This window comes from Vanessa cardui, chromosome 8 (genome assembly GCF_905220365.1).
Source record: "Vanessa cardui chromosome 8, ilVanCard2.1, whole genome shotgun sequence".
In the NCBI taxonomy this organism is placed as follows: Eukaryota; Metazoa; Arthropoda; class Insecta; order Lepidoptera; family Nymphalidae; genus Vanessa; species Vanessa cardui.
This window is the reverse complement of record NC_061130.1, coordinates 7987368-8015047: the sequence shown is the minus strand read 5'-3', so window position 1 is coordinate 8015047 and position 27680 is coordinate 7987368. Positions and strand designations below refer to the sequence as shown.

The following is a 27680-nucleotide window of genomic DNA, read 5'->3' as shown; positions in this document are numbered from 1 at the left end:
TAATATATTTTATACATTTATTATAATTAAACAAAGAATTATTATGTATATTATGATACTGTGATTATAATCGAAATTAAATATAAACTTGGTCCAATATCATCCAAAAATCAAGGCAAATTCCGACAAAAAACGATCCACATAACATTTAAATATGTCAAGTTAGCACAAGGTTAATAATAAAACTTAATGTTTAATAACCTATGCCCACAAACAAAGATAAAATCACGACATAGGTAATAAGACTTAACGAAACTGTTCACTATCTTCACGACAATTAACATTAATCACTTATTTTATCTAATTTACAATTATCCTAATAAGTGTTCAAATAGTTCTAATTATTACAAAATTCATAATCATAACAAGAAGGAAACATTTAGTTTAAAAATCGATTAAACTATTTTAATTATGTTGAGACAAGAAAATCTGTTGTTTTTATTATATGGTTTTAGAAATTAATATTTACTCACTGTAATTAAAAAATATATATATATTATTACATAATTAGTGTCATTTATAAAGCGTAAACGTGTTCAATGAATTAAAATAATAAGTGTCTTATGAATTTTCTTATCATAATAAGTAATTATAAATCGATCACGAAATCTTAACACTTTTGTTTCCTTGTAAATAAAAAATATTAATTACATCTGTACGTTTATTTTTTACCCAATTTTATTACTTAATTCCAAGAAATAATTAGTATATTTTTTTAAAGTTTAAGTCGTTAAATTTAATATATTTATATCTGAGTATTTTTATTATTACAATAGTTGTGATCAGCTATTTCTTTACATTTTATTAATCGTGTTAAAAAAACTAAATAAATTAACCACAACTGGTTTACTTAACGTTTACATTTTAATAACTATTCAAAATCCAACAACGAATAAATTAGGTATTTATTACATTATAAAGTCCATAAAGACAGATGAGATAATATCCTACTTCACAGACGAGTTTGGGACGTTAGGATGTATACGAACTTAAATTATGAATTCAAATTAAAAAATATATTAAATTATAGTTATGTTTTTCTAATATTAAAAAGAGATACTCTTACCTTTTTGGAAGCTGACCAATCTTTATGGCTACGCCAAACTTTAGTAGTGATGTCTTTAGCATAATTATACGAAAGGTCTCCCGATCAGATCATCTCACTCCTAAGAACATATTGAAGTGGTGTATTTTATATACATTATTTTCTTGGCATTCAGTTAATCTGCTTAAATTCTTGTTATAACGTAAACGCAATTACGGAAAAATATAGTTATAACGTAATCTTATAATTATAACGAATTAAAATAATTGATAATGAAAAATACAAGTGTATCTGATAAAAAAAAAATCAGTCTTCACGGAGTGCAGTCCTAAAATATTTTTGTATCTTAAAGATTTTGATACCGTTTACTAACTATGATATACAAAGAAACATACAAGCGGGTTTATTAACCAAGTCAACTGTTCATTTCCGCACGTCGTACGCAGTGGGAAGACGATTTCCTGTCCCTTCAGAAGAAATAAAGTGTTGAAAAATAAAAAAGCTGTTTTTAACTTTAATAAATGGACGTGGAGCACTCTGGAGACGACGTTAGCCTTGAAGATGGATGTCACTTGGTCTTCAACGACATAAGTTTTGGAGTCAAGACACACTTTAAAAGTAAGATGTTATTTTAATCTATATTAAAAATATTCACTAGAAAATTAGAAATGTCATAACTTTACCCATTATCTCGTCATTGAAATATAATTATAACCTTTAATTATTTGTAGAGTTTTTAAGGCTACTAGGGTAGAAAAATGATAAGGATTTTTTAGTAACCTATCTTGTTTTATGAATATATTAATAAATAATAATTAAAACAGTAATTCCTCTTAGTAATATTACTATTGTTATCTTAGTACTTTCTTTGATTTTAATTCAATACATAAGGCAAGTTATATATTTATTTATTTATGTTCTTGTTTAGTTCATTTTAGCAGTGTATTATGAGAGTATGATATAGAGCTAGTATGGAATATCAAGAGACTAAAAATATCAAACTCATATACTAAGATGTAAATGAGTTTGACATTTTTGGTTCTTTCTCATATTTATTGTTTTAATGCCCGGCAAATAATTAAAGATCTTTATTATTTCCATTTTAAAAACATTAGATATAAATACATGTACATATTTCTATTAACAGCTCATCAGATATTCTTTTTCCAATCAGTAATACTAAGTTTTGTTGTATTCCAGGCACAAAGGGCACAACATCTTAGTTGTTAGAGTTGATAGCCCATTAGCAATGTGAGAAACGGTTATGGGAAGAGTTTTATATCATAGGTAATAAATAAAAATCGCGATTAATGCAACATTTACTTTAGTAACAGCAATGATTTTGGCAAATCAAACTTTTTATCTTAATCGTAACTTATTATCTACATTTTTTTTTATTCAATTAATTGAATTTTAGTTATATCTATAAATATTGCTCTATTTCGAAATTACATATCGAGTGCCTAAACATTTAAAATAACGTAGGCGTTCTTGATAAACTGGACAAAGGAAGTTTCATTTCGGACAATCAAAGGTCATAATATTATATCGCGTAAAAATTAACACGTATATTATAACTCTTATTATAATTTAAACTACTGAGTTTTCGGCATGCTTCTTGGTAAAATCTACGTTCTCAAACAGAGGTAGATTTACGATTAATACAGTTCTATAAAATGACAATTCGAAATTGCTTGTAAAAGACTAAAGTATTTTTATTGCTCTATACTACCGTACTGATTAAACACTTAGACGCTTAGATGCATTCTTTGCGCTTTGAATTCACAAAACTAAATAAATGTATATAATTTTTAGTATTATTTCTTATTGCAACGTAAAATTTTCTTACATACAAATTAATGTATTGAAAATTTTGATTTTTTTTCATCATAATAATGAACATCGATTTTGCAAATAGCCTGACTTATAAAAAATACCTAAATATAATATAAATGCTGTTATTATACGCATACCGTCTCCCTACAGATAGAATAAGCTTTTATTTTTTAATTATATGGGTTAAGTGACGTTATAAGAAATATTTACCTTTACCTAGTAATCGCTCTTAGAAAGTTGATACAGTGAATTTCAACCTGCTTAATTTGAGAGTATAATTTATCTTGTGTTTTGAAAGAAAACTATGTTGATCATTGACTGTTATAATATACAGCCACGCGCACTAGAGAAGTGTGATAGAAGCTCATAGTTCCTTCTCCTTTAAGAGGCGAGCTGAAAGTCCTGACCCGCAATACGATATAAACAAGCTGTTTAATTTACTTCATATTTATATACTAAACATTATTTATTATTGGCGAGTTAATGAATGTTGTCACTTTCAAAGTAATAAGCCATTCCGTAACGTGTTTCTCATATATATAGATAATGTAACGAGCAAATCGTGTACAGCATAAGATAAATAGTTCAGACACACTACTCTGTCTGAAAAGCGTGTATTTAATCTATATTTATATACTAATATTATAAATGTGATATAACTCTGTCCGTCTGTCTGTCTGTCGCTCTTTCAAGACCAAACCAATGAACCGAATTTGATGAAATTTGATGTGAAGCAAATTTAAAGTCCAAGGAAGGGCATAGGTTACTATTTTTGGCGAGGACCTGACAACTAACTCCATAATGCAAGCGAAACCGCGGGATACAACTATTTAACTTTATTTTATATTAAAAATTAAATAATTTATGTTGATAAACGATACACAATACATAGAAATCGAGAAAATAACAAAAAGCGACAAGTTTTTATTTTTTTTAATTTGAAATTACTAATTATTAAAACTTTAATTTGAAATTATTGAATGTAGATAATATATGTAACATTAAACTTCTTAATAAGCGTATTACTGCTTGTGTAAGATGATTTGTTTATTTATTATGTTTACGCAATTCAATCATACAAAATCATGACAAACGCAAAGTCCTACCGCGCTCGCTTCGCACTACTTTCACGATTGAACAGTCGGGTAGTGGGTTCCCCACTTTAATCTGACAACGATTGTTTGAAGTGAAACGTTAATACTCGTCAGTTGCCTCTTACTCCTCCGCACATACAAACTACTCGCGATTTTATCAAATTAACTGTTACGCTATATCATAGAATTACATGTCCTAACAGTCAGTAACCATGGATGTTGAAGTTGGTAGTGGTGATACTAATCAAATAGAAAACCCTATTGTGTTTACGGATCTCGTGTACAAACTCTCCGGTAAATATATTTATTTATTCATACTGTAATATTCAAAATCGATTTTGTCGTTCAAATGATTATATTATATTTAAATTTTATATTAAACACAATGTACTGACTTATTGTTTGACCTAATTTTACCCTTTAATTCATATTTACTTATTCTTCATGAAAATTAAACCTCATATTTCTGTTTGTTTTAAATACGCTTATTTTAACCTGTAAATTATAGCAAATTAAAAAAACGAAATCAACAAATACATGAAAATTAATATTATTAAAAGATATGAAAACGTTGGTATTTACTAACGATTTATTAAAATATATAAGTAAATTCTCATTTTCGACATATAAGTATATAGTCTTTAATTCATAATTATTTATTATTTTACATTTTATTGTGAATGTAACTATTAGTATGACTTTATCCCGCTGGTGTATTTAAATATTTTAGTTGCGTTTTTTTTTTCTCACAAAAATCCACATGTATTATTGAAACAATAGATGAAACCTTAACTTTTCAATCCGCATTGAATATTTAATACAACTATAAAATAAAAATATATCAGAAATCTCTAAAATCGTAACTCTACGATCTAATCGTAAATCTTTACGGATTGTATAATCCATAAAGATTTACGTGTTTCGAATGTAATATAATTAATTACGTCTTAATTATAACTTAAACATTTTAATAAATCTTATAGCTTTTTCGTTCACAACTTCAAGAATTATTTAAGTATGATCCGGTACGTTTTATGATAATACTGAATACCATATAAGACCATTTTAATGTCCCTTTGGCCGTCTGTCCCAGGCTAGTCGTGATGTATTTTTCCAACTAAAAGAATACAATTATTTTTCTCATATACGTTTACGTGCCCCAATATCATATATATATATATATATATATATATATATATATATATATATATATATATATATATATATATATATATGTGATATATATAATGATATGGAAGTCGCCCAAGTTAAAACAAAAGAAAATAAAACAATTTTTCACAAATTATTTCGACAATGTCATGTGCGAAAAAACAAAATATATTTGCGATTACATTTAAGAGTATTATGCGACATATTATATACACAACGGAAAATAATCCTATAGTATATATTTTCAGCTAGAAACAAGGTCTATTTTTCTACAGAGCACTTAACAGTTGTTAGTCAAAAGTAGTTATATATGATAATAAAAACTATACATTTAATAAAATCGTAACTGATCGAAATCTGTACATAGAAGATATTTGAGAAAAAAATGTACTGGGAGTATTTATAATACAATAAAATACTTATTAAATTTAACTTACTTAGAAGGTAAAGCTGATATTTAAAAACAACAACATTGATGACAAATTAAAGTGTATATAAATTAATATGAAAATAGTAGCGAGGATACTGGTTCCGGGTATAAATATGCCTTCGTTTAGGCGAACCTCACTCGTATTCCTATAGAATCCGTGTTGAGCATTTCTGACACCATTATTTTTTTTTATGATCTGTTTTTTTTTACAACCTTGTGGTTTCATTCCTTATTTTCTACTCCCTCCAACTTGTTTTTGACCGTTTATTTTGATCATTTCACGATTAGGTACATGTTTTAATAAAGACGTGTTTTTATTGCAATAAACGTTACATTTACTTTTGATTCTAATTTGAATACATTTACCTTGTAGTACCTATTTCCTGTAAATTATAAATAATTAAAAAATCTAATTAATTTGAAAATTAATTAGATTTTACAAGCTATTTTTGTAACTAGTTTATTTTATTATTTTATTTTTCATTATGGTGTTATTTCATATTCACATAATAAATTATTAAATAACAAAAACTCAAAGCACCATGTGTAAAAGCCAAGAAGGCAACTTTGAACATAAACCTTACAATACTGTCAACGATATAGAATTTTAATTATCATCTAAATTGTATGACACGTTAAATTTACTGAAATATTAAGTCAAGTGTTCGAATTAACGATCTATTGTCGAACTTGATTGTTTTTACTTTAATGGAATAATCATGGAATACCAATTAGTAATGCCATTTTTTTTAATTTAAATAAAAATTACCTTGTTCTCGCACAGCCATAACGCAGCGCAGAAAACAAAAAGCGAAATACCGAAACTCAATTACTTGAAAAGGTTATAAAATTAATGATATATTTAAAGTTTCCATAAAACATCCATCTGTCGCCTCCGACAGTTGGATGTTTTATGGAAACTTTAAATGTTTGACAAGCTACAATATTTTTAAGGCATTACGCATAACCATTCAGTGGAACTATCTAGCCTTCGCCAGAGGTGTTCCTAAACTAAGGTGTCAAATGTCCTACTTTATTTTAAAAAGTAACCTATATCCTCAAAAAGATTTTATCTTATTAAGAGTTTAAACCAAAATAAAGTTATAGAAACATACATATACAAAACGAAAAAATATGAGAAGTATATAGCCTAGCGAATGAAAAAGATCATCTTAAAGATTATAAATTCTATGGGTCAAGAGCACATAATGCATAAATCTTTTACTTATATCATAATTAATGTCAAAGTTAGCGGAAATTTTGAAATTATCTAAGCCTAGACGTAATGTCGGAGACGTATAGGAAGGTACGATAGATTTATTTTAGGCACGTGCTAAGAATATTGCTAAGAGATAAAAACTAAGCTCCAGGGACAGAGTTCACAATTTTTTGGTTATATTGCAAGTTGGGGATCACTATAGAAGCAATAAAAAGTTAGTCCTAGTTTAAGATAGACGAGGGAAAAGTCCTTTTGTTATGTTATGTTATGTCCTACAGAATATAACATTTTTGAAAAAATCGAAGACAGTATCCGGGATACGCATTCAACAGAAAATAAGTCTCATATAAGTGACACGTTTGGTTTTCGTTTTCCCTTTACATTAGTAATGCTTAACATCAAATTTCTATAAAGATTTGCGATTGAATCGCAATTTCTGCAATAGCCGAGGCCGAGGCAAACGAAACGGAGCGTCTAACGTCGAATTATTACCACAGCCATAGATCCTATCTACAGTAGATTCGCGTTGATTTACCTAGCCAGATGACTTATGAAGTGACCTATAGCCAAAAGTGAGATAATGTAGGCTGTAGAAAATTTTTATGGTTTTAAACAGTTTCAGAATACTTTGGTGAAGTTTAAATAGAAATTGGCCAGCATACTCGCCATAATTAAATAAAGCATGTTGTTTGACTTATAATACTTGCAGCACCAAAAAGAACACTCATAAATGTATATTTTAAATATTATCTCTTCAAATTCAGCTACAAAGTACTCATTATGACACCAGTATACACAATCTTTTTAATTATTGAGCGATCAGTTGAGACCATGTTTACCTATATCAAAATTGAATAGATTGTCATGTTTGCCAGAATTTTATTAACAACTTAAACTAAAACAGTTTAACAAGTCAAAAGATGGCAATTTTAAGAACAAGATTTACATTAATTACTGAGTGAGCCGAACATTACAAAATAAGACCGGTTTGATTTTATTTTTTTATAAAAAAAAACAGCAGCAATTAAATTCGTTAAAAAGATGGTATTAAAATTTTGTATGGCTTATTTTTTACAATGTATTTCTTTTTTGTCAAACGTCGTTCATTCTTAATCATATATTCTCAACCGAATAATGCTTATTATAATCTAAATGCTAATTTATAATCTTTTAAGTCTTTCCAAATATTCCTATTATTATTATTTTTTAATGTTACATATTTATATATAAATAAACTGGGTATATTTAGTCTATTGTTATGAGCATTATATTAACTTATTATTATGAGGGTATATATTTTTTTTTTCATTTGAATGATAAAATTATTATTTCTTATTTTATTTTATATTATTTCTCATTCTCGCTCTTTGTAAAAGTGACTAGGTGCGTTTATGGATATTCGACGATATGAGTATTTTTAAACAGCTACGGGGTTTATATGAAAAATAGGCAATATTTTTTTCTATTTATTTTCCATTGCGTTTATTACCCAATTCGGACTAGAAATAACATAATGAGGCTATAACGGGACAGCAGATGTAAAATGTCGAAATTGCTACGAAATTAAATATAATTAATAAAAAAAAACAATAAGTAAATATGTAATAAAAATATATAATTTATTTTATAAAATATGAATTCTTACTCCATCACCAATCACCTGTATTTTATTTTAATATAATGCCTATTAAACTAAGATCTCTATGAGCTAAATGACTTATCGATCGACATGAACGGTTATCAAAGACGACATAACACTATAATATTAGTTTTGGATGTAACAAGTGAAAAAAATATACTTCAATAGTTACGTAAGCCGGCTATGTAGTAAAACGAATGTCTTTCTTCTGATTTCAATTCCTGATGATGATGATCATCATCACAGCCTTTTTTATTCTTCGGTATAGGCCACAGAGTATGGCTCTCATAGTGAGAGTCTCACTCCTTATCTTGCTTCCATCGGTTAGATTAAATCCGCAACAGTAATAATGTTGTATGCCCATATTATCGATGGAGGTCCACGTCCAGTCCCCGTATATTACGGTATAAATCAATTGTGCATTGATTACCAGTCAACCCTCAGTATCATACCAGCTAGTATATTTACGCTTAGAAATAAAATTGTGAAAAACAAAAATAAGTCCCCTTTCGTACGGTGCATATATTAATTATGTTACTAATTTAATTATATTAATGTTTATTGTTTCAAAACCCCAAATATATCTATAGGTAGATGTATCGAGTAAAATGAATTTATCACATTTGTGCTGTGACCTATATTATAAACTCTTGACATTCCTTTAATGCTTATCACTATTTTTGTTTTTGCTATGACTTACATTATTTTACATATTTAAGAAGTGTATTTTGACAGAAATAAGTTTCCTTTTAAGTGCAAATTAGACAGAAATAAAATATCGTGGTTCTCATGGTAACACAAAAAATATATAATAAAGAATAAATTATGCTTACATGTTAAGCGTATTATCATGGTAAATTTTAAAATAGTATAAATGATGTACCTACAATGAAAACAATATTTATTAAAATGCCTCATACTTATATTTTAATTCCATATATATTCGTATATTATTATATATCGAAGTCATTACACACTAAAGCGATCCAGTAACCTAAACACATGTTGCTCTGACACGCAGAGACTACTTTTTTAACTCGTGTCGGACTAAACATGTCTGAGTAATGTATAGTTGAGTTAAGTTGCAGTACACATACCGGTGATTCAACTATTTTGTTACACACTTTACATATATTACGAGGACATTGCGGTGTGTTTATAAAATAAATATTAGTACACGCTAGCATTGTTTTTATTTATTTTTCTAGGATTGTTTTATATAAAAAAAAAACACTCTATGAATGTGTAACAATGTAAGAAAGTAAAATTAAAGTACGAAAGATTTACTTGGGAAATAAGCTTGGAAGGTATTCCATCACCCAACGCTTTTGCCAAATATAACAATTTCGTCAACCGGGGCACGACATTTTACATTTGCTTCAAGCCTGTGTCATATCAAGATGATGTTATATAAAAGAAATGGTTGTGACCATAGGTTTTTAAATTTAATTTTATATTAAATAAATTAGATGATTCGATCAAAATGAAAATATACTTTCGCCTTAGGCTTGAGATGAATCTGCGGTTAATATCCACTTGTTTAAGCTAATGGAAAATCTTGCTTCAAAGTAAAAAAGTTTAAACTTTCTTATACCCTATTTGGATTATATTTTTAAATTCCTCCACATATACAAATTCAGGAGGACTCTTTGTTCGAATAGGCAATCCAGGCAGCCAGACTAACTCTGTAGAAAACCGAACTACTAACAAATTTTCAATTCATCGTTATACAATCGAAATATTATTATTTCGGCACTGACAATTTCCTATTCTAGTCACACACCGATCCAGTTGCGGTACGGTCGAAGTTGAATTAACGTTATCGAGATTTTTTCATAGTCGATATAAATAAGTAGACTTGGTCCTCAGTTCCGATTGAGTTAAGTTTTATTATGTAAAGAATAATTTAATTTGGATCAGAATAGAATCGGGAACGCATTAAAACCTTTACATGTTAATAAAATTATCCCAAGGTTCAATGGACCTTTTTTTACTCATGAGAACTTTATTTGTTTGGATAATAATAGGTAAACTAGGTATATCTCAAATTATAAAATGCTAGATGTTATTTATTTAATTAACTATGCCGTATATCTATATTGCCTATATCTATGACTTTTATTGTTACAGGAAAAATATGGTTTCCATATAAACGAGCTGATGAGCAGGTGATTCTAAAAAATGCCTGCGGCGCCATCCGACCCGGACGACTGACTTTCATACTTGGACCTTCGGGAGCTGGCAAGACAACACTACTGAAAATATTAGCTGGAAGGAAGTACGACCACTAATTTTATACACTTTCCTAATTATTTCCTTTTGTTATTAATATTGTGTTTTGTTATTTAAATATAAAGTGACTTAATTAGTCACTAAGAAAAATACATAAAGGCACAATAAACGTGTCAGTTAAGTTGAGGTGGTGCGATGAATAAATTGAAAACCAGTTTAGATGTATCAAGTTTTATTCGTGATAAATATTCTTAGGTTTTATTTACAAAATCTTACATCAAAATATTTTGATACCATATGAAACGCGATTTTTCCGGATGAAATAAATGAATCTAAGCAAAGATGATTTATCCTTTACTTTCATATAAAAAATAAGTATTCCATAAACGTTGATCTATAATTTAGTGTGGAACAGTTTCGATTGAGTCTATTGCACGAAATTATTATTTGGAAATTGGAACATATTTCTGAACGCACCCGTAAATGTCAAACATGGCCATGGCACGAGCGGCCGCCCGTTGAACTGTTATGTCATTGAATTTGATATCGAAATATCTCGTTTATACGAACTATGTGGATATATATTTTCGACTAAAAAGTCATTCAGAATCACATTTTTTAACGATCTATAAATGTGGATAGGCTTGATCGAATCTCTCGTATACCTGTATGAATTTATTAATAAGGATAGATAGTTTGTGACGATTCTAAACGATCAAATCCTAAAAATTTTAATATATAAAATTTAAACTTGTTTGCCTTGAAAATTGTAATGTTCACATGTAAGGTCGATATACCAATAAGATCAGTTCGCTTTGCGTATGTATACACCTCACCGCGCCCTCTTTTATATATCTTGTTTTCCCGCGCTTTTACGATGAGTGTCACTCGTGATGACAGATGCATAACTACTCAGATAATATATATTTTTACAAAATATACATCTAATATTCATTAATTTGTTATTATAGGTCTGTAACCTAAACAGATAATCAGTAAAGATAATAACAAATACCCACTTTTCATATAATGTAAGTAAGTATATTTTTATACTATGATGATTAATTCCAAAGACGTTTCATATACAATAAAGGTTTTTTATGATCTTTTTTTCTTTTGAGTCAGGGCCCAGGTATCCAGACTGTCCAATTATATATTCTGAAATATCGATGGCATATCCCCATCATCATTATCATCATCAGGAAATAATTAGCATCACGCTATTAGAGTTACTTGCATACAAGCGAACACGACAAAACAAATTTTGCTATTTCAATACGTTAACATAGTATTCTACACCTATACATTGAGTTAAGTAACATCCGAAACTGACCAGGTAACGATTTAAATTGAAAAATGGCCGCTTTGCCGACGGCTCTGACATTTGACATGTATCCCAAAGGAGCTCGTGCTGGCTGATTACATGATGTAAATCAAATCCTTATTACATCATGGTAATTTTCGTAATTTCTCATGCACGTAATTGAGACGCTGCTGCTGGAACTTCTCAGATATCTGATATGGAACCAGTTTTTCATACTACCGGGGATGTATATGATGTCCCGTGCATTTTTTTAATATTAAAGTATGTTTGCAAAGTAACACCTATAAGTCAAAATAACAGTCATTTGAGGCGGTTTGTTGTAATTCACCTTAGTATAGGATGGTCAATTTCTGAATATGGCCGATTTTTTGCTGAGTGGAAAGAGAATGCTCTTCTAGAAAATTCTTATTCAAAACTTCAGACACAAGGAATATAACATCTTAGTTCACAAGATTATTCACGTCGACTATGTAAGGGTTGGACCTTATTTCTTACAGTGCCAGTTTCTATAAGTAATTGAGACCGTTTAACATCAGGCTCATTTCCAGTCTGTTAATAACAAATTCCAATCCGTTTCGAAGCGATGCGATGTGGCTCTACCTATTATTTATTTGTTTATTTATTTCTGTTTGGCGGTAAAATATATAACTATCGGTGACCTGTTTAACAATCAAATAAAACTGACTCAAAATAGTTCGTTTCGTTCATTCGATAAATAAAGTATTCATTAAATAAAGTAATTAAAAATATTATAACGTTATTGAATAATAATGATACATTGCTGTATAATTGTGATAAATTATATTATTGGATAATAAGTGTTTACGATTGGCGTTGCATATCTTTTTTAATGAAATCTTTAATGCATATCATCATAATAAATACATTAAAGTCACATCTCGCAATTACAATATAATGCAATAAATTATATAAAATAAAAATAACATTATCGATTATGACGGCCAAACGGCGTTTATATTTAAATACTGTTTGAGGTTTGTCACAAGTAACAACTTTAGAACGGCTAATTTTGTAAAAATAATGCACTTTCGACGTTGTGACTAGTTTGCCTTGACCTTTCGAGTCAAATATTAATGCTTTTTGCATTACCAGGACGACCGTGTAGGTGTAACAGCAGTTTTCCCTTTCTTGGCCTTATTTTGTGACACCAGAGATAGCTAACTAATACCTATCAACAACCGAAATTAAATATAAAAAATAATACTAGAATCCGTTCCGACAAATTAAATTATCTCAGTAAATTTACTATGTGCTCAAGGTGGAAGAATTCTCTCCAAGTCTTTGACTAATATAATGACCGTGATACGTAACTTAAAAAAACAAATGATTTCGTACCTATAGCTATATAAATAAAAATTAAAATGTTAAAAAGATTATTTTGTTTATATAATGCACACAGTTTATATATTTAGTTTATATATCTGTCATATTATTGTACGTACGAAAAGTCTGTATACTGTCTGTTACATAGTCTGGCCTATGTTCGTAGGCTACACTAGGGTTTATGGCTAATACGTAAAGACAAACCCTTTAAACGTAAAAATATTCAAAGTATGCTATTGTATGGTATGAGAAATGTACATTACTTGTTCTTACTACCAGTTCCGACTTCACACGGACACTGTAATGGTCTGTGTACAAGTTAAAGGCTTGCAGAACAAATATAAAAAGTAAAACTTTTATTTTCCTCCGACAATGAACGTTGAAATACTATGCTTTCTCAGCATAATATACATATAAAGCTTCCCCTTGGCACTGCGCTTATTGATGAAAACTGTAGATATTAAAATCCTTCGCGAGATTCTGGACTATAACCTGATAACCTGAATCTCGATTATTAATAAACAGACTGGATAAATACCATTTAGATCGGTCAAGGAATACAAAATGCGAAAAAGAAAAATACAAACACCTCTTAAAATTTAAATTGTAACGTTGACTGGTAAAAATAATCAGACCCACAAAAAATAAAAAAAAACTACTGCAGACCTTTGCGTACTTCAAAAGATCTGCGACTAAAAAAATTAGTTTATTTTGTATAGAGATACATATATGTATAGAACTTACACGTCTTTATATATTTTGTGGCAATTTATAATAATAATGCGCAAATCCTATACGCATTTGTAATTTAAATTTGTAGTGTAAAGCGTTATCTATTCATAGTACTATGTAATTTTTCCACTAATTTTAATTACCAAATAATGACTGTAGTATATTACGAATAGAATGTTAAAATACGTAATATATATATGCCAAGAAAATTATTAAGGGAGGCTTTGGTTTCATCCACACGCGAGCAGTTGATTTGACCTTCTTTGGGGAGTCCGCAGTTTCAAGTGAGCCGATGAAGGCAGTGAAACCGTCTACTTCCCCGCTATCAGATATGTTGAAGCGTAATAAAGCAATCATATATGGTAAACTAATGTCAAATATCTCAAGAAAATTAAGGACCGAATAAATCACGCTATGTGGATTTGGACTAAACAATTATACATAGAAATTAATAATTAAATAGGCGCGAAGTAATTGCATTGTTAGTATGTGTCTGACTGTTTATGTACGCTTCTACATATAAATACAAAAGTCCCCTAATTTCAAAGGCTCGAAGTGTCTTGTGGTCTTGAGCCGTGCGCTGATAGAGATTGACTCACAAATTGACAATCAGGACATTGCCTTTCGTATATAGGATGGCATTATAGTTTTAATGGCAATAACAATAAAAATTACGTCCCTCCGTCGAATTTCAATTATACTACAATAACATTTTATATAAGGAATATAGAATGTATCGTGATTTGCTAGATAAGTTTAGTTTCAATTATTTCGTTTTTAGTTATTTATTTATTTGTCGTAGAAAGACTGGTGTATCTGGTTGCCTTCAAGGATCTGATCGGAATGTTGTGCTGGTAGCTCAACACGCTACCCTTATTGACACACTCACTGTGCAAGAGACATTACAATTCGCAGCGGCGTTGAAGCTGCCACAAAAGACTCGAATTGAAAGATACTATGCGGTAAGTTAAACCATTTCTTTACATTTAATCACAATTTATTGCATTTTGAAATGTTTGAATAACGTGTATTTTCAATTCAAAGTCTCCATACTCACATCACATCGTATTGAACCTGAAGCGTCCACGACACTCAGTAATTACTGATTTCCAGTAACTTAAAAACGATTTAATTTATACTTTATATCATAATTGAAAGTTTAATCTATATATCTATCCATTAGCAAGCCTAAAATTATTAGCAACAAAAAGTAGGTACATTATACCTAACTACTTATAAACGATGTATATATGCAAAATACCGCCGTTGCGTTGCATTGTTGTTATAAACCACACACATAAAGTTCATATGAAATAATATTTACAAAGTCAAAGTCAAAGGTATATTTTACGAGACAGGTAGGTGAATGATTTCTTGAGATCTACAATTTTTACATAAGTCAATAACAATATGTTAAATAACGTTGCATTATATATATAAATTATATAATCAATGTCTAGAGAAGGACAAACCTAACTAAACTTATTCTAATTTAATATTCTAACAAATAAAACTGCAATTTTCATACTAGTATTTATTCATTCAATCGACAAATTAATTATAATGACTGTTTGTTTGAGTAATTCGCTATCTTGACAGATTTCACAGGAAAAGTCTAGGGGACACGGAAATAACATTTTTTATTGATTTGTATATATTTTTTTCGGCTTCATGTATTTAAGTACAATACTGCTATATTAATAACACGAAATATATATAATGTGAGTTTCATAGTACGCAGGGCCGTAGCCAGGATTTCATTTCGGGGGGGGTTCGTGCTCCAGGAAAAAAAAGCAACAGGTTTTTTTTTTAAATAAGCATAAGTAGGTATATTAAAATTAGACATAATTTATACACATTTATTTAAAAGACAACCGATGGCTTATTTGATGTTATCCCCTATAACATAACATAAGCAAACAAGCATAAGGCTCACCTGATGGAAAGTGACATCCATGTCGTCCATGGACATCTGTGGGGGGGCTTGCAGGTGCGTTACCGGCCTTTCGGTTCGGAAAAAGCATCGGCGAATGCTGGTACAACAGAATGGTTGTGCCAGGTAGAAAATGTCTTCAAAAATCGTGATGTGTGGTTTTTTGAACATTAAGGTGGTGAGGGTGAGACTTAGAATTTTGACGAGTTGTCCGAAGGTGAAATTCCGCAGCCGGGATTAATCCAAACAATGCGTCCGAACATTTTCCGTGAAATATTCGAAAGTAGAAGATGCAGATCTAACATCTCTACGCAAAGCTAAAGGATCAAGCAGGTCGAAAGGGGCTTGATCGTCGATAATTCGAGCCGCGCAATCATATATGGCCTAAGTTTAGCCGGCCCTAGTTAGAGATTTTTTTTATGTAGACGCGATTTTAGAAACAAGTTTGTTCCGGTTTTCTCCGACGTTTTCCCGAGAAATATTAGTCCTGTCGGTGTATGAGGTGTCTACAGTACTGTCATCTGCGTAGCAGTGAATGTTACAAATCTGCAACAAGTCACTGATATGCAGAAGAAACAGAGTGGGTGATAGAACGCAGCCTTGTGCAACACAGGCATTAATGAATATTAAATCAGAGCATGCACCATATAACGACTTTAATGTAACGATCTGCCAAAAAGCTGGTGATCCGATTGCATAAATTCCCGGTAAGTCCGTAGGAAGGGAGCTTCGAAAGAAGCGCTTTGTGCCAACGCTATCGAAGGCCTTCGCTATATCCAGACTGGCCGACAATGCCTCCCACTTGCTCTCAACTGCTTCCGCCCATCTGTGCCTAAGGTAATCTGAGGCTGAACGACCCCGATGGAAACGAAACAAGGAGGTGATGGCTATTGGCCTATAATTGGATGGGTCTGGGCGGTAGCTCTTTTTAGGGATAAGATGCACCAAAGTAGTCTTCCAGGAGTTCGGCTGCTTTCGTAGTCGGCGACTATTCGGTAAAGAGCACCGATCTGTTTTTTAATAATATAGTATGAATATTCTCAATAAAATATACAGAGTTATTGGTAATTTGACGTATATCCGTTAGGAGGTGATAGGGGTGACTATTTGGACTATTGAGGAGGATTTCACATGAGGATATTTTTGTACACTTTTTCACTTCAATGAACATGTCATTATGATAGTTAGTAATCCCATCTTGATCAAGTGTAGCTTCTAATGGTTCAGAGTTATTTTCCAAATAAGACGCGACTCCTGAATACGCGATAAGCTCAAATTCATAAAAAATAAATTTCCTTTCAGGGACTTCTTCGTGATAATAGTAAGGATAGAATTCTGCTTTATACACTGTAGTAGTTGCTGTGTGTGCTGTGCTCTTTTGTAGAGAGTTTCTCGGATTCGATAATTAATATTTTATTTAAGCTATATTACAAAATGTCTTATTTATAACTTAGCTATTAAACTGTTTCTGTTCTTAAATTTTATTTTAAATTTGTATTAAGTAAGTAAGCTTTTTTTTAATTGTTTGTTATTTTTAGTTAATTTTGAGGGAGATTTAAAGAGCGACCTTTAGTACGAATTCGTTCATGTTTGACTACGAATTTCCACTAGCGTCCTTTCTGATCATTTTATTTCGATTGACTCGAAATAATTTCCTTCTTTTTATAATTTTTTGGAAAGCTAAGAAAACGGCAATTTTTTTAAAATAATCTGCAGGGCAAGATTTATAACAATGATTTTTTTAGTTTTTAAGGCATTTTGAGGAAAAAAAAACAAAAAAATATTGAAATAATTTCGTTTTCCGTCTCGCATTTTTAAATTTGGACCAATAATTGTTATTCAAATATTGACAAATATCCAGTGTTTAATCGTTTTTATAAAACAAAAGAAAAAAATAAATTTTAAATGATACTTTTTTAAATAAATTGAAAAAAAGTATCATTTAAAATTTATTTTTTTCTCAGAAATGGTTCACTTTTAGATTATGCATATGGGGGTTTAAATTATTGCAAATAGTCACCCCTATCACCTCCGAACGGATATACGTCGAATTACCAATAACCCTGTACATAGAATGTATCAGAAATTTTACAATCTGTCTTACACATTTCAAAATGTAATGACACTCTGTAACAGATTTATCTTCTTTGGTAACTAAAATTAGTAACGTGACATTATGACATCAAAAATTAGTATCTTAATAAAATGTGAATAAGGGTATGATTATTATTGCCTCAAGTGTTTGCGTAAAATGATTCATTTTGTTTAGATTTATTGTCGTATCTATACAAAACGGCTTAATTTTCTGAAGAAATCAATAAATACTTACGTTCTGTTTGTTTAATTAGCGCAAAATATTTTTTTGATAATACGATAGCGGTTAGTGAAAAAATTTCGGGGGGGGTTTGAACCCCCAAAACCCCCGCCTGCCTACGGCCATGATAGTACGCCTAAAATTTCCATTACAAGATCCTTTCGAATGTGCAATACGACATGTTTTAATTATTTTTTGTTTCATATTATAATTATATATTTTTTATTCATACGAATTACTTATCTTCTCAGATTAAATATCATCCATCCGTTTCCTTTCATTTTGATAATACTCATTGTATAGTATTTTTTTTAATATCAGCATATGGGTTATAAATTTCATAGTTATATTTCATATTAATGTTATTGCAAGTAACATAAATCGTACAAAATCACAGTGTATTTCGATAATTAAGTCAAAGATATAACCTTTAGAATAAATATCCAATTAACAGTATAGCGCTAACCTTTAACTTTGAATACGTGATTTCTAACAAATAAAAAGCTCAGAACAATAGCATCGTGGTTATGTAATTATTTGCATTTACATTTGAGAAAATGACAAGCTAAGTAAGTTCTTTATGGGCCGTCTCGTTAATATCGACATTTTGAACCGGTTCAAATAATTCTGAAGCCAGATGAGCTAACTTCAATATAGACTGTGTTCGATTGCCCTACGATTTGCAAATAAGGTCTCCTATATGATACTATAAACAAATTCTTCATTCTTTTATATCCTGTATATCCAGATTCATAGTTTTACTTGCAAAGTTCCGATATCATCTATACCGACAGTGAAACCGCAATTTTTTCACGAATGCGTAATGAATACCATTGATTACCTATTTTGGATCTTAACTAATGATGTCACGTCAATTCAAGGTCAAAGTTGTTTATTTGTCTTTACTGACATGTATCGTGTTAATTATCATTTTAGCATACGATGTAATCCTCGTGAATGTAATTGTAAATTATTAAAAAAGCAAACTTCAAGCGTTTTTTTATAAAATAATTATGACTTCCTTTTTTTTCTTTATCGCAGATGGAAGCAGTATCAAAACAATTGGGAATCTCGGATGTTTTTAACACACGAGCTGGTCGCTTATCGGGTGGTGAAAGGAAGCGACTTACGATAGCATGTGAACTACTAACAAACCCTTCTATATTGCTTCTCGATGAACCAACTAGGTATTAAACTCGTATTTTTAATATTTTTTTGTTTAAAACTTTTTATATCGTTAAACTATTTAATGTTTTAATATTAAGATGTGTGTTTTTTGAATATTATTTTCCGCAGCGGCCTTGACTCCGTGTCATCCATGTCTGTTGCCCAAGCTCTTAAATCAGTAGCACGCAGCGGGCGAATAGTTGCATGCGTGATACATCAACCGTCCTCTCAGCTGTTTACCTCAGCTGATGACGTCATACTCCTAGCCAATGGAAGAACCTTGTACTCTGGGGCAAACGAGGATATCCCTGAATTGTTAAAAAGGTCTGGCCTTGTCTGCCCGCAGTATTATAACATGGCTGACTATCGTGAGTACTCTGTATGTTATTATAATATAATTACGTTATAATCAATAAAATTACAATCTATTTGACAATTTTATTATATTTAATGATACGTATAATACCTAGAATTAAATTAATAACTAAGGTATATTCATAATTATACACTTAATTATAAAGAAATTAGATTTAATCCTTATTTCTTTTTATTAACGACTATAAAAAAATCCGTAATACGGTCTTCCGACTTTAACAGAATAAAATAAAATAAAAATATACAATAGCTAATTTCATTATTTATTGAATTTAAATTTCTTTGAAAAACTGCTGTGCTCATATATTATTAGACTAATCATTACTGTATTGAGGTTTTCGGAAAAAAAATCCCATGCTACGGAAAACACGTAAATCCTAATCCTGTCCCTGAACTCCTTCTAATCGTCATACTAGATTATCGGAGTGAAAGAAAAGAAATTACCTTTATGTTTACGCACACATTTGTGCTCTATAACATATTCCACGTAGTTTTCCAATCTCTCTGGAAAATGGCCGATATGGGTTAGGGGAATCATAGAATATGTATTTTTTTATACTTGATAAATATTTTGAAATACTTACCTACAAATAATATCTGATTTAGTTTTAGAGATTGCCAGCGGTGAACACTCCGGAAATTTAGCACTACTAGAAAAAGAGGCAATAACGTATGCTAGTGAAATGAAAAAAATAACAGATAAAGAAATTCAGGAGAAAACAGTCAAAGGTAAGGGTGCTTAGCTTTTGAACTAACTCTATGTAAATTTAATATATTTATTTAATTAGTGTTTTTAAATTTTAGACAATTCAACAGAAGCTGAAGCTCTTCTCGATTCAAACATTTTGGTTGTCGATGGATATAATGCAAATTTCAGCCAACAGATGTGCGCTCTACTCCACCGAGGATACATAGGGGCACTCCGAGATGTTCATTTAACTCAGGTATACGATTTTATACTTTAATGTTACACAATTTTTCTATGTAATAATAAGCTAAGATATTAAGTATATTTTTTTTTTATAAATATGGACTATCGTCTATTAACTATTTCTAAATGTTGTCGCATTGATAGGCCGCTTGAACGACACTAATATAGGTCATAGCTGTTTCCCTCTTCGATATATTGTTATTGTGTATTATGTTATTGTTTATCTTTACTCTTTCTTCAATTGATCCAATAAAAAAAAATAAACAAATTCTTCTGTGAAACACATTATTATATTTCATGTGATAATATCAATAAATAATTTCAGAAAAGCGGTCTCTAATTATAAACGTGTTCTCTCTAGACAAGATCAAAGTTACTTAATTGATATAGTAATGACATTTCAGTTAGTGATTCAAAGAAGAAATAAATAAGTCCGTGACAAATGACAAAATTTTAAAGCCGTATAAAATAAATATTTCGTTATTAAATCTTTTAAAAAATATAGTGAATGTCAATATCTTTTATTAAAATGTTTTTTAGAAGTATTAATTTTTTTATTAAAATCTTTCTAGATACGACTTGTATGCCACTTAATAGTGGCTTTGTTGCTGGGTGCGCTGTACAACGGCGCGGGTTCAGAAGCGAGCCGCATGATCTCTAACACCGGATGTCTATTTTTTTTCCTGCTCTTCCTATATTTCTCAAACGCTATGCCAACAATACATACATGTAAGTCATACGCAGTAATTTAATATTTATTACTAACCTAGTAACAAAAATTGTTTTTAAAATTCATACTTTTTTGAAACATATTTGAAATTACATTCTCTATATGTTAAGAGAAAAAAATTATGTAAATGATACGATTATTTTCCATATAATACTTAACATAAAAATCTTCTATCATAACAACAAATAGGACTCATGAAATGGATTAAGTTTAAATGGTTAGGATATATTATCTTACAAACAGAGTTTACATCGTCGGAGATGAGAACACACTATACAATTATCTGCCAGGAATACCTGTAACTAGTTCATAAACTTAGTATTTGTCTATGGCACTATCTTAATGTACTTGATTAGATCTATTGTCAAATAATACAGAAACACGTACGCCAGCAAGATATATGTAAATTGGGTTTGTATAAGTAATTAGTTTGATAATAGCGATGGGATTTAGACATAGACAATTCTTCTTATTTTTACCAATATGTAATATTCTTAATTGATTAATGTTAAGAGAATTTAGCGAGTAAGTGTTATAATGACCGAGAAATACCCTACCGAGAAATAACTTATTTGCAATCTATGTTGAAATAGTGAATGTATCGGTATAATTACACAAGTGACATAACATCCTACATCTCGTAGTTAGTTGTAGTGGTGTAAATTGTTAGTTAGATTTCTTACAGTATCAGTCAACATTGACCACTTAGCACAGTGTGTCCCTAAAATTATAAAATTTTTATTATTTTCTTTTGATTAAATTCTAGCGTTTCTGCGCGTTACGCTGCTGGGCTATAATAAAAAAACGAAAGCTTTATGCTTTTTAGATGTAGAACACTGTCAGTCATATAAAAGACTAAACTATTATAAATATCATAAACAAAATTAAGTTTGGCCTTCTTCATATTACATGTAAATTTATATAACAAATAGTTGACATCCTAGAGGTGGAGCCAGGAGACCCATAGCACAGGGCAACCTAGTTTGGGCTCCTGTCTCCTACACAGAATTGTACTTATTATTAAGATAGGTTTAAACTGCAATGTCTGTAATGTGGGATAGAATAAATAAATTATTATTATTATGAATATATTTACATAATTTTAGAGTTATAATTTGTTTACAGTTCCTGTGGAATCGACTGTCGTTCTTCAAGAACACCTTAACAAATGGTATTACTTATCAACATACTGCGCTACGAAAATAATAATCGACTTGCCAATACAGGTACATTTCGTTTATTAAGTATAAACAACCTCAATGGTAATTAGCACAATCTCTATTCCTCCACTCTCATGATCTGGGACGGCTTGGCAGTCTGATAGGACCGGAAAGAGAGAAAATCAAAACGTGCCTTAGAAAGCAAGTATAGGTCATTTTTAACTCCAAATAATAATTCGCACTTCGACCACGTCATTCACAAATTCAAGTTTAAAAATTGAAATTATCTTGAAGGTCAGTATTTTATTTATTATAAAGAAACTATTAATTATTCGAATAATATCAGCCAAGGTTGAATAGATAATGAAGTCAGAAAATACAATTGTATAATGTTTGATAAAGTAAAACATTTGTATTCATATCAGTCCAATGTCCGAACGGATTGTACACCGACAGCACAGCGTGCATTATCTTTGTTATTATAGTTCAGCGACATTATATATTATATGACCCCGATTTATACAAAAAATAAATTATTCATCAATTTCCCTCGCTATAGTACATAGTATTGTCTACACATATAATAAGATTGGAATGTCTGTTTGTTAAATGAGTATGTTCGTATGTTGACACGATACATATACCAAATTAACATTTTTTACAATTGTTGTCTGTCTGTTCCTGCTAATCTCTAGAACGGCTGAACCAATTTTGACAGGACTTTCACTGTCAGATAGTTTTTTTTATGGTATAGGTTGGCGGACGAGCATATGGATCACCTGATGGTAAGTGGTCACCATCACCCATAGACAATGACGCTGTAAGAAATATTAACTATTCCTTACATCGTCAATGTACCACCAACCTTAGGAACTAAGATGTTATGTCCCTTGTCCCTGTAGTTACACTGGCTCACTCACCTTTCAGACCAAAACACAATAATACTGAGTACTGTTATTTGGCGGTAGAATAACTGATGAGTGGGTGTTACCTACCCAGACGGGCTTGCACAAAGCCCTACCACCAAGAGAAAGTTGATGTTTTTATCATGTTATTTGTCATGCATGCGTGTATCATGTTAATTTTGCTGATGTAATGTATCAGTTATAGTAAAATCTGCAAATTGAACACTAAGTTTTTGAACAATAAAAACGCGCACGAAGCCACGGGAACAGCTTGTATGTTAAACAATTTAACAACGTTGCTCCACCAAGTGTAAGAGTTCCGCAAACATGCAAACTGTACTGAACAAAGATATTTGTAAAGTGACTGAGGATATATTTAAGATATTTTTATCTTTCATAGCTTTTATAAAATGAAATATATTATGTGTAGACGAAATGTTCTTTCTTACTATTTTTAAATAATTTTAAAAGGAAGGGTTTCAATTTTAGCCGTATATAATTAGATATATTATAATTTAAAAAAAAAACACATTAACTTGGGGGTAGCTTTTTTACCACCCTATTCGGGGATGGGTTTTAACATATATTTTCCGCGTTAAACATCTCATCGATATATGTTTTCCTCAGATAAGGTTTTATTTCGATGTAGGTATCTCATCTGCGTGACAAACATTTTTTTATCATGTTATATAGGTCATGTTCTCCTGGTTAGATTTGTTTGACACACAGTATACAGCATACTGTGTGTCACAGTACACACACAACTAACCCTACTATTTTTCTAATAAATAAACTAATAGTTACTTATAAATAAATTAAAAGTTACTTTAAATGTTGCTTATTAATTAAATATTAAAAACCTAAAATATTATTTTCCTTTTTTTGTAAGAGTAAGCATTGCATTTAATTCATTATTTTTAAGATGAAGCAAATGCCAGTTCTCAAGTATGCGAGAAACACATTTGCACTCTCTATAATCCGATGAGAACAAAATCCAATTTTCAGACTACCGACTGCTCTGACCTGCACATACTGATTCGTACTCATGATCCCTAATAATTAATACCAGGAATAGAGATTTAATTTTACCTATATTTATATTAAAACTTAATTTATATATATTTATATATACCTATTCTTATTTAGTATTTTATTATGTAGACATGAGTCAATTTTGAAACTAAAATAATCGTTAATAATAAATTGAACATAGATTAACTTAAATTTAAAATATTATGTACAATAATATATGCATAATTATTTACGCAGGTAAAAACATTTCATACAACAAGGTAGTACAAGCAGGAGATTAATAAATAAATATTAACTTTTTTTATTTCAGTTGTTGTGTGCAACAATCTTCGTATTACCCGCTTGGTATTTAACGTCACAACCTCTGGAAGCTGATAGAATTGGTTTAGCTTGGGTCATCTGTGCTCTACTAACCATACTCGCTCAAACTTTTGGGCTAGTAGTAGGAGCTGCATGTGGAGTCAAGGTTGGTAAAAGTTGATCCAACTAACTGGTAAATAATGGATAGCCTGATTCAAAAAAATAAAATAAAAAATTTGCTTCTTTCAGCTTGGCCTGTTCGTCATACCAGCTGCAAATATTCCGATGCTGATGTTTTCGGAATTTTTCATACCGTATCATGAAATGCCTTCGTATCTACAACCATTTGCTTCGATATCATATTTTCGATACGCGTTTGATGCATTAATGCAAACTGCGTATGGTTTCGGTCGTAACGTTCTTCCTTGCCATACAGTTTTTTGTTTATTTAAGCGACCTGAGAAATATCTAGATTACTTAGGTCTTTCAAAAGAATTCAGAACTGACGTAATAGCTTTAGTTATATGGATTATAATTCTAAAAATATCACTTATGTGCGTTTTAAAATATAAAGTTTACAAGGCGTGTAGATAACTACAGTATTGCTACATACAAATATAACAAGATAATTTTTGTCGCTTAATATACCGGTAAACGTATACGTGTAATTAATTGGATATATTTTATATTTTAAGGATATTTTATATATATAGATTAATACAGAGATTGCAATATAATATTTTACCTAGTCTAAGTTAAATAGAATTTAGGACCTATGTAGGTAATGGTGCTATTGCTTCCAAGAAGTTTTGTAATTTGATCTGAGAGATATACTTAATGTACGTTGTATTGACAATAAAAATTGATAAGTTTTGTAAAGTCTTACAATAATTAAATTTAATATAAATATAAGTATTTTATGTAATCCATCCTGAAGAATATGTTGCTTTGACAACTTTAATAAACGAAAGTAGGACTTCTCTAATTATAGGTCGCGATCATAGGCATTCTTACCTTGCCTTGTTAATGAAACTATGAACTATTTCACCTTTCCTTTATTACCTTTGAATTTTGACTGGTCACAGCCGAATTAAATACGCTATGCCAAATTATCAATATTTATTTCTCACGCGAATATGATCTTTGCACAAACTTTGTAATAACTTATAATATCATATGACCTAATATATTCGTCAATTTGACGCGTCGATTTACATGCACTTTTTTTTTTATTACGCTGGAAAAACGCTTTACGCGCTTCCCCCACGTGATGGAAAGTGGGGGGGTGTGGGATTTCCCGGAGCCCTGAACGCCGAGTGCGCCCAAGCACACCGGGTTTACCCACTAAAAAACCAGCGGTAACCTCTCCGTCTTTCGGCGGACGCCACGGGATCGCTTACGCATGCTGCCGTGACGATTACTGTTCACGCGAAACCCTTCTCCACGTCAGTCAATTTACATGCACTTGCTTTCTCTGACGCGTGAATCTATAGCGTCGAATAGCGTCGAATGACGCGATAGGGAGCTGTTTCTATTGATTGTGTAAATCGGCAGTAATCGGTTTTATTTTCATTCCATTGCATTTTCCGATGCTACATCTAATTTGTGTCTTACTATACATATTTCTTTTGCTCATTTCGTTTGCTTTATGAAAACGAAGAAAAGAGTTCTAAATTTGGAAGATTTTTGTTATATGGGTCGCGGTCCAGTCAATTTTAGAAACAATTGAAGTAAAGTAAAAAAAAAATACTCATAGATTATATTTAACATTACAAATTTCCAGTAGAGTATTATTTGTATATGATCTATTAGAAAACTAAAGGATGCGCTTTATTTTACATAATTAAGTAATTACATTTTTACTACACAAAGCTATTTCTTTTGATAATACTGTTTGTTTTAAATAATCTGTATTTTTGGATATAATTACTCATACAAAATAAAACGAGCATTACAATACTTTATTAAATTTTTTATAACAAAAATGAAATGCATTATTATTTTAATCATTTATGTTGTGGATTCATGAGAACTTTGCTCTTTTTCTGAGAAAGATTTCCCTTGCACTTGTTCCAAATTATTATGGGTCGACGCAACATGTTTTTTTTTCATCTCCTATTATTCATCATCTGATCGTTCACATCATATCCCTCCTTACACGCTGTCTATGATTTATTAGATCATCCCCTTCCTCTCCCCACCTTCATGCTCATGCAGTTCACTCCTTTACCTAATATATGTACATGTATACATTGCCATTTCAACTCAAAATCTAAAGCAAAATATTTTTTATTCAAGTAGGCTTATACAAAACAGTTTTGAATCATCATATAACAAATTATTATTAAATAAAGCTACCACTGGTTCAATGTAGATTCAAACCAGAAGAACCCTTTTCCAATATTCAAAATAAAAATGTATATAATACATCCTGCCTGGAGGTAACTTCCAGTATTAGCTCCAAGCTTTTTTACAGTTTATATAATCTTGTTATTAATTAGTAATTATTAGTCGTTTTATTAAATTAGAAATTTAATATCATTATCATCACATAATTTAAAATCATTTTATTAAATTAAAAAATTTAATAAAATGATTTTTTAGTAACGATTTGATTTTATAAATGAGTATTCTAAAAATATCTGTGGATTTTTTTAATATAAAATATAAATTGATACCTTAACCCTAGAAAGATTTATGAATTTTGACGGAGTCTTAAACTTGGCGTTATAAACTTATCCTAACCACCACCACCCATTTTGATACAT

At 30.3% G+C, this 27680-nt stretch overlaps 1 protein-coding gene across 2 annotated transcripts; it reads left to right on the top strand.

The window, feature by feature from the left end:
- The first annotated feature begins 1383 nt into the window (after window positions 1-1383).
- Window positions 1384-25988, top strand: LOC124532138 (ATP-binding cassette sub-family G member 1-like). Of its 2 annotated transcripts, none has more exons than XM_047106849.1 (11): window positions 1384-1663; window positions 10564-10711; window positions 14868-15027; window positions 19354-19499; window positions 19609-19847; window positions 20461-20583; window positions 20659-20798; window positions 21358-21514; window positions 22641-22741; window positions 24923-25078; window positions 25162-25988. In XM_047106849.1, the coding sequence occupies exons 1-11, from the start codon at window positions 1567-1569 to the stop codon at window positions 25504-25506; spliced, it is 1812 nt and encodes a 603-aa protein (XP_046962805.1). In that variant the 5' UTR covers window positions 1384-1566; the 3' UTR covers window positions 25507-25988. The 2 variants fall into 2 exon arrangements, with proteins under 2 accessions (XP_046962805.1, XP_046962807.1); XM_047106851.1 differs by lacking the exon at window positions 1384-1663 and adding an exon at window positions 4034-4269.
- Window positions 25989-27680: the final 1692 nt, after the last annotated feature.

What these genes read in the sequence shown, in the direction of transcription:
- LOC124532138 (XM_047106849.1), top strand. Translation starts at nt 1,567, where the DNA reads ATGGACGTGGAGCACTCTGGAGACGACGTTAGCCTTGAAGATGGATGT. An exon ending in AAAATATTAGCTGGAAGGAA is followed by an intron (nt 10,712 to 14,867) that starts GTACGACCACTA and finishes TATTTGTCGTAG; the next exon opens with AAAGACTGGTGTATCTGGTT. An exon ending in GAGCTGCATGTGGAGTCAAG is followed by an intron (nt 25,079 to 25,161) that starts GTTGGTAAAAGT and finishes TGCTTCTTTCAG; the next exon opens with CTTGGCCTGTTCGTCATACC.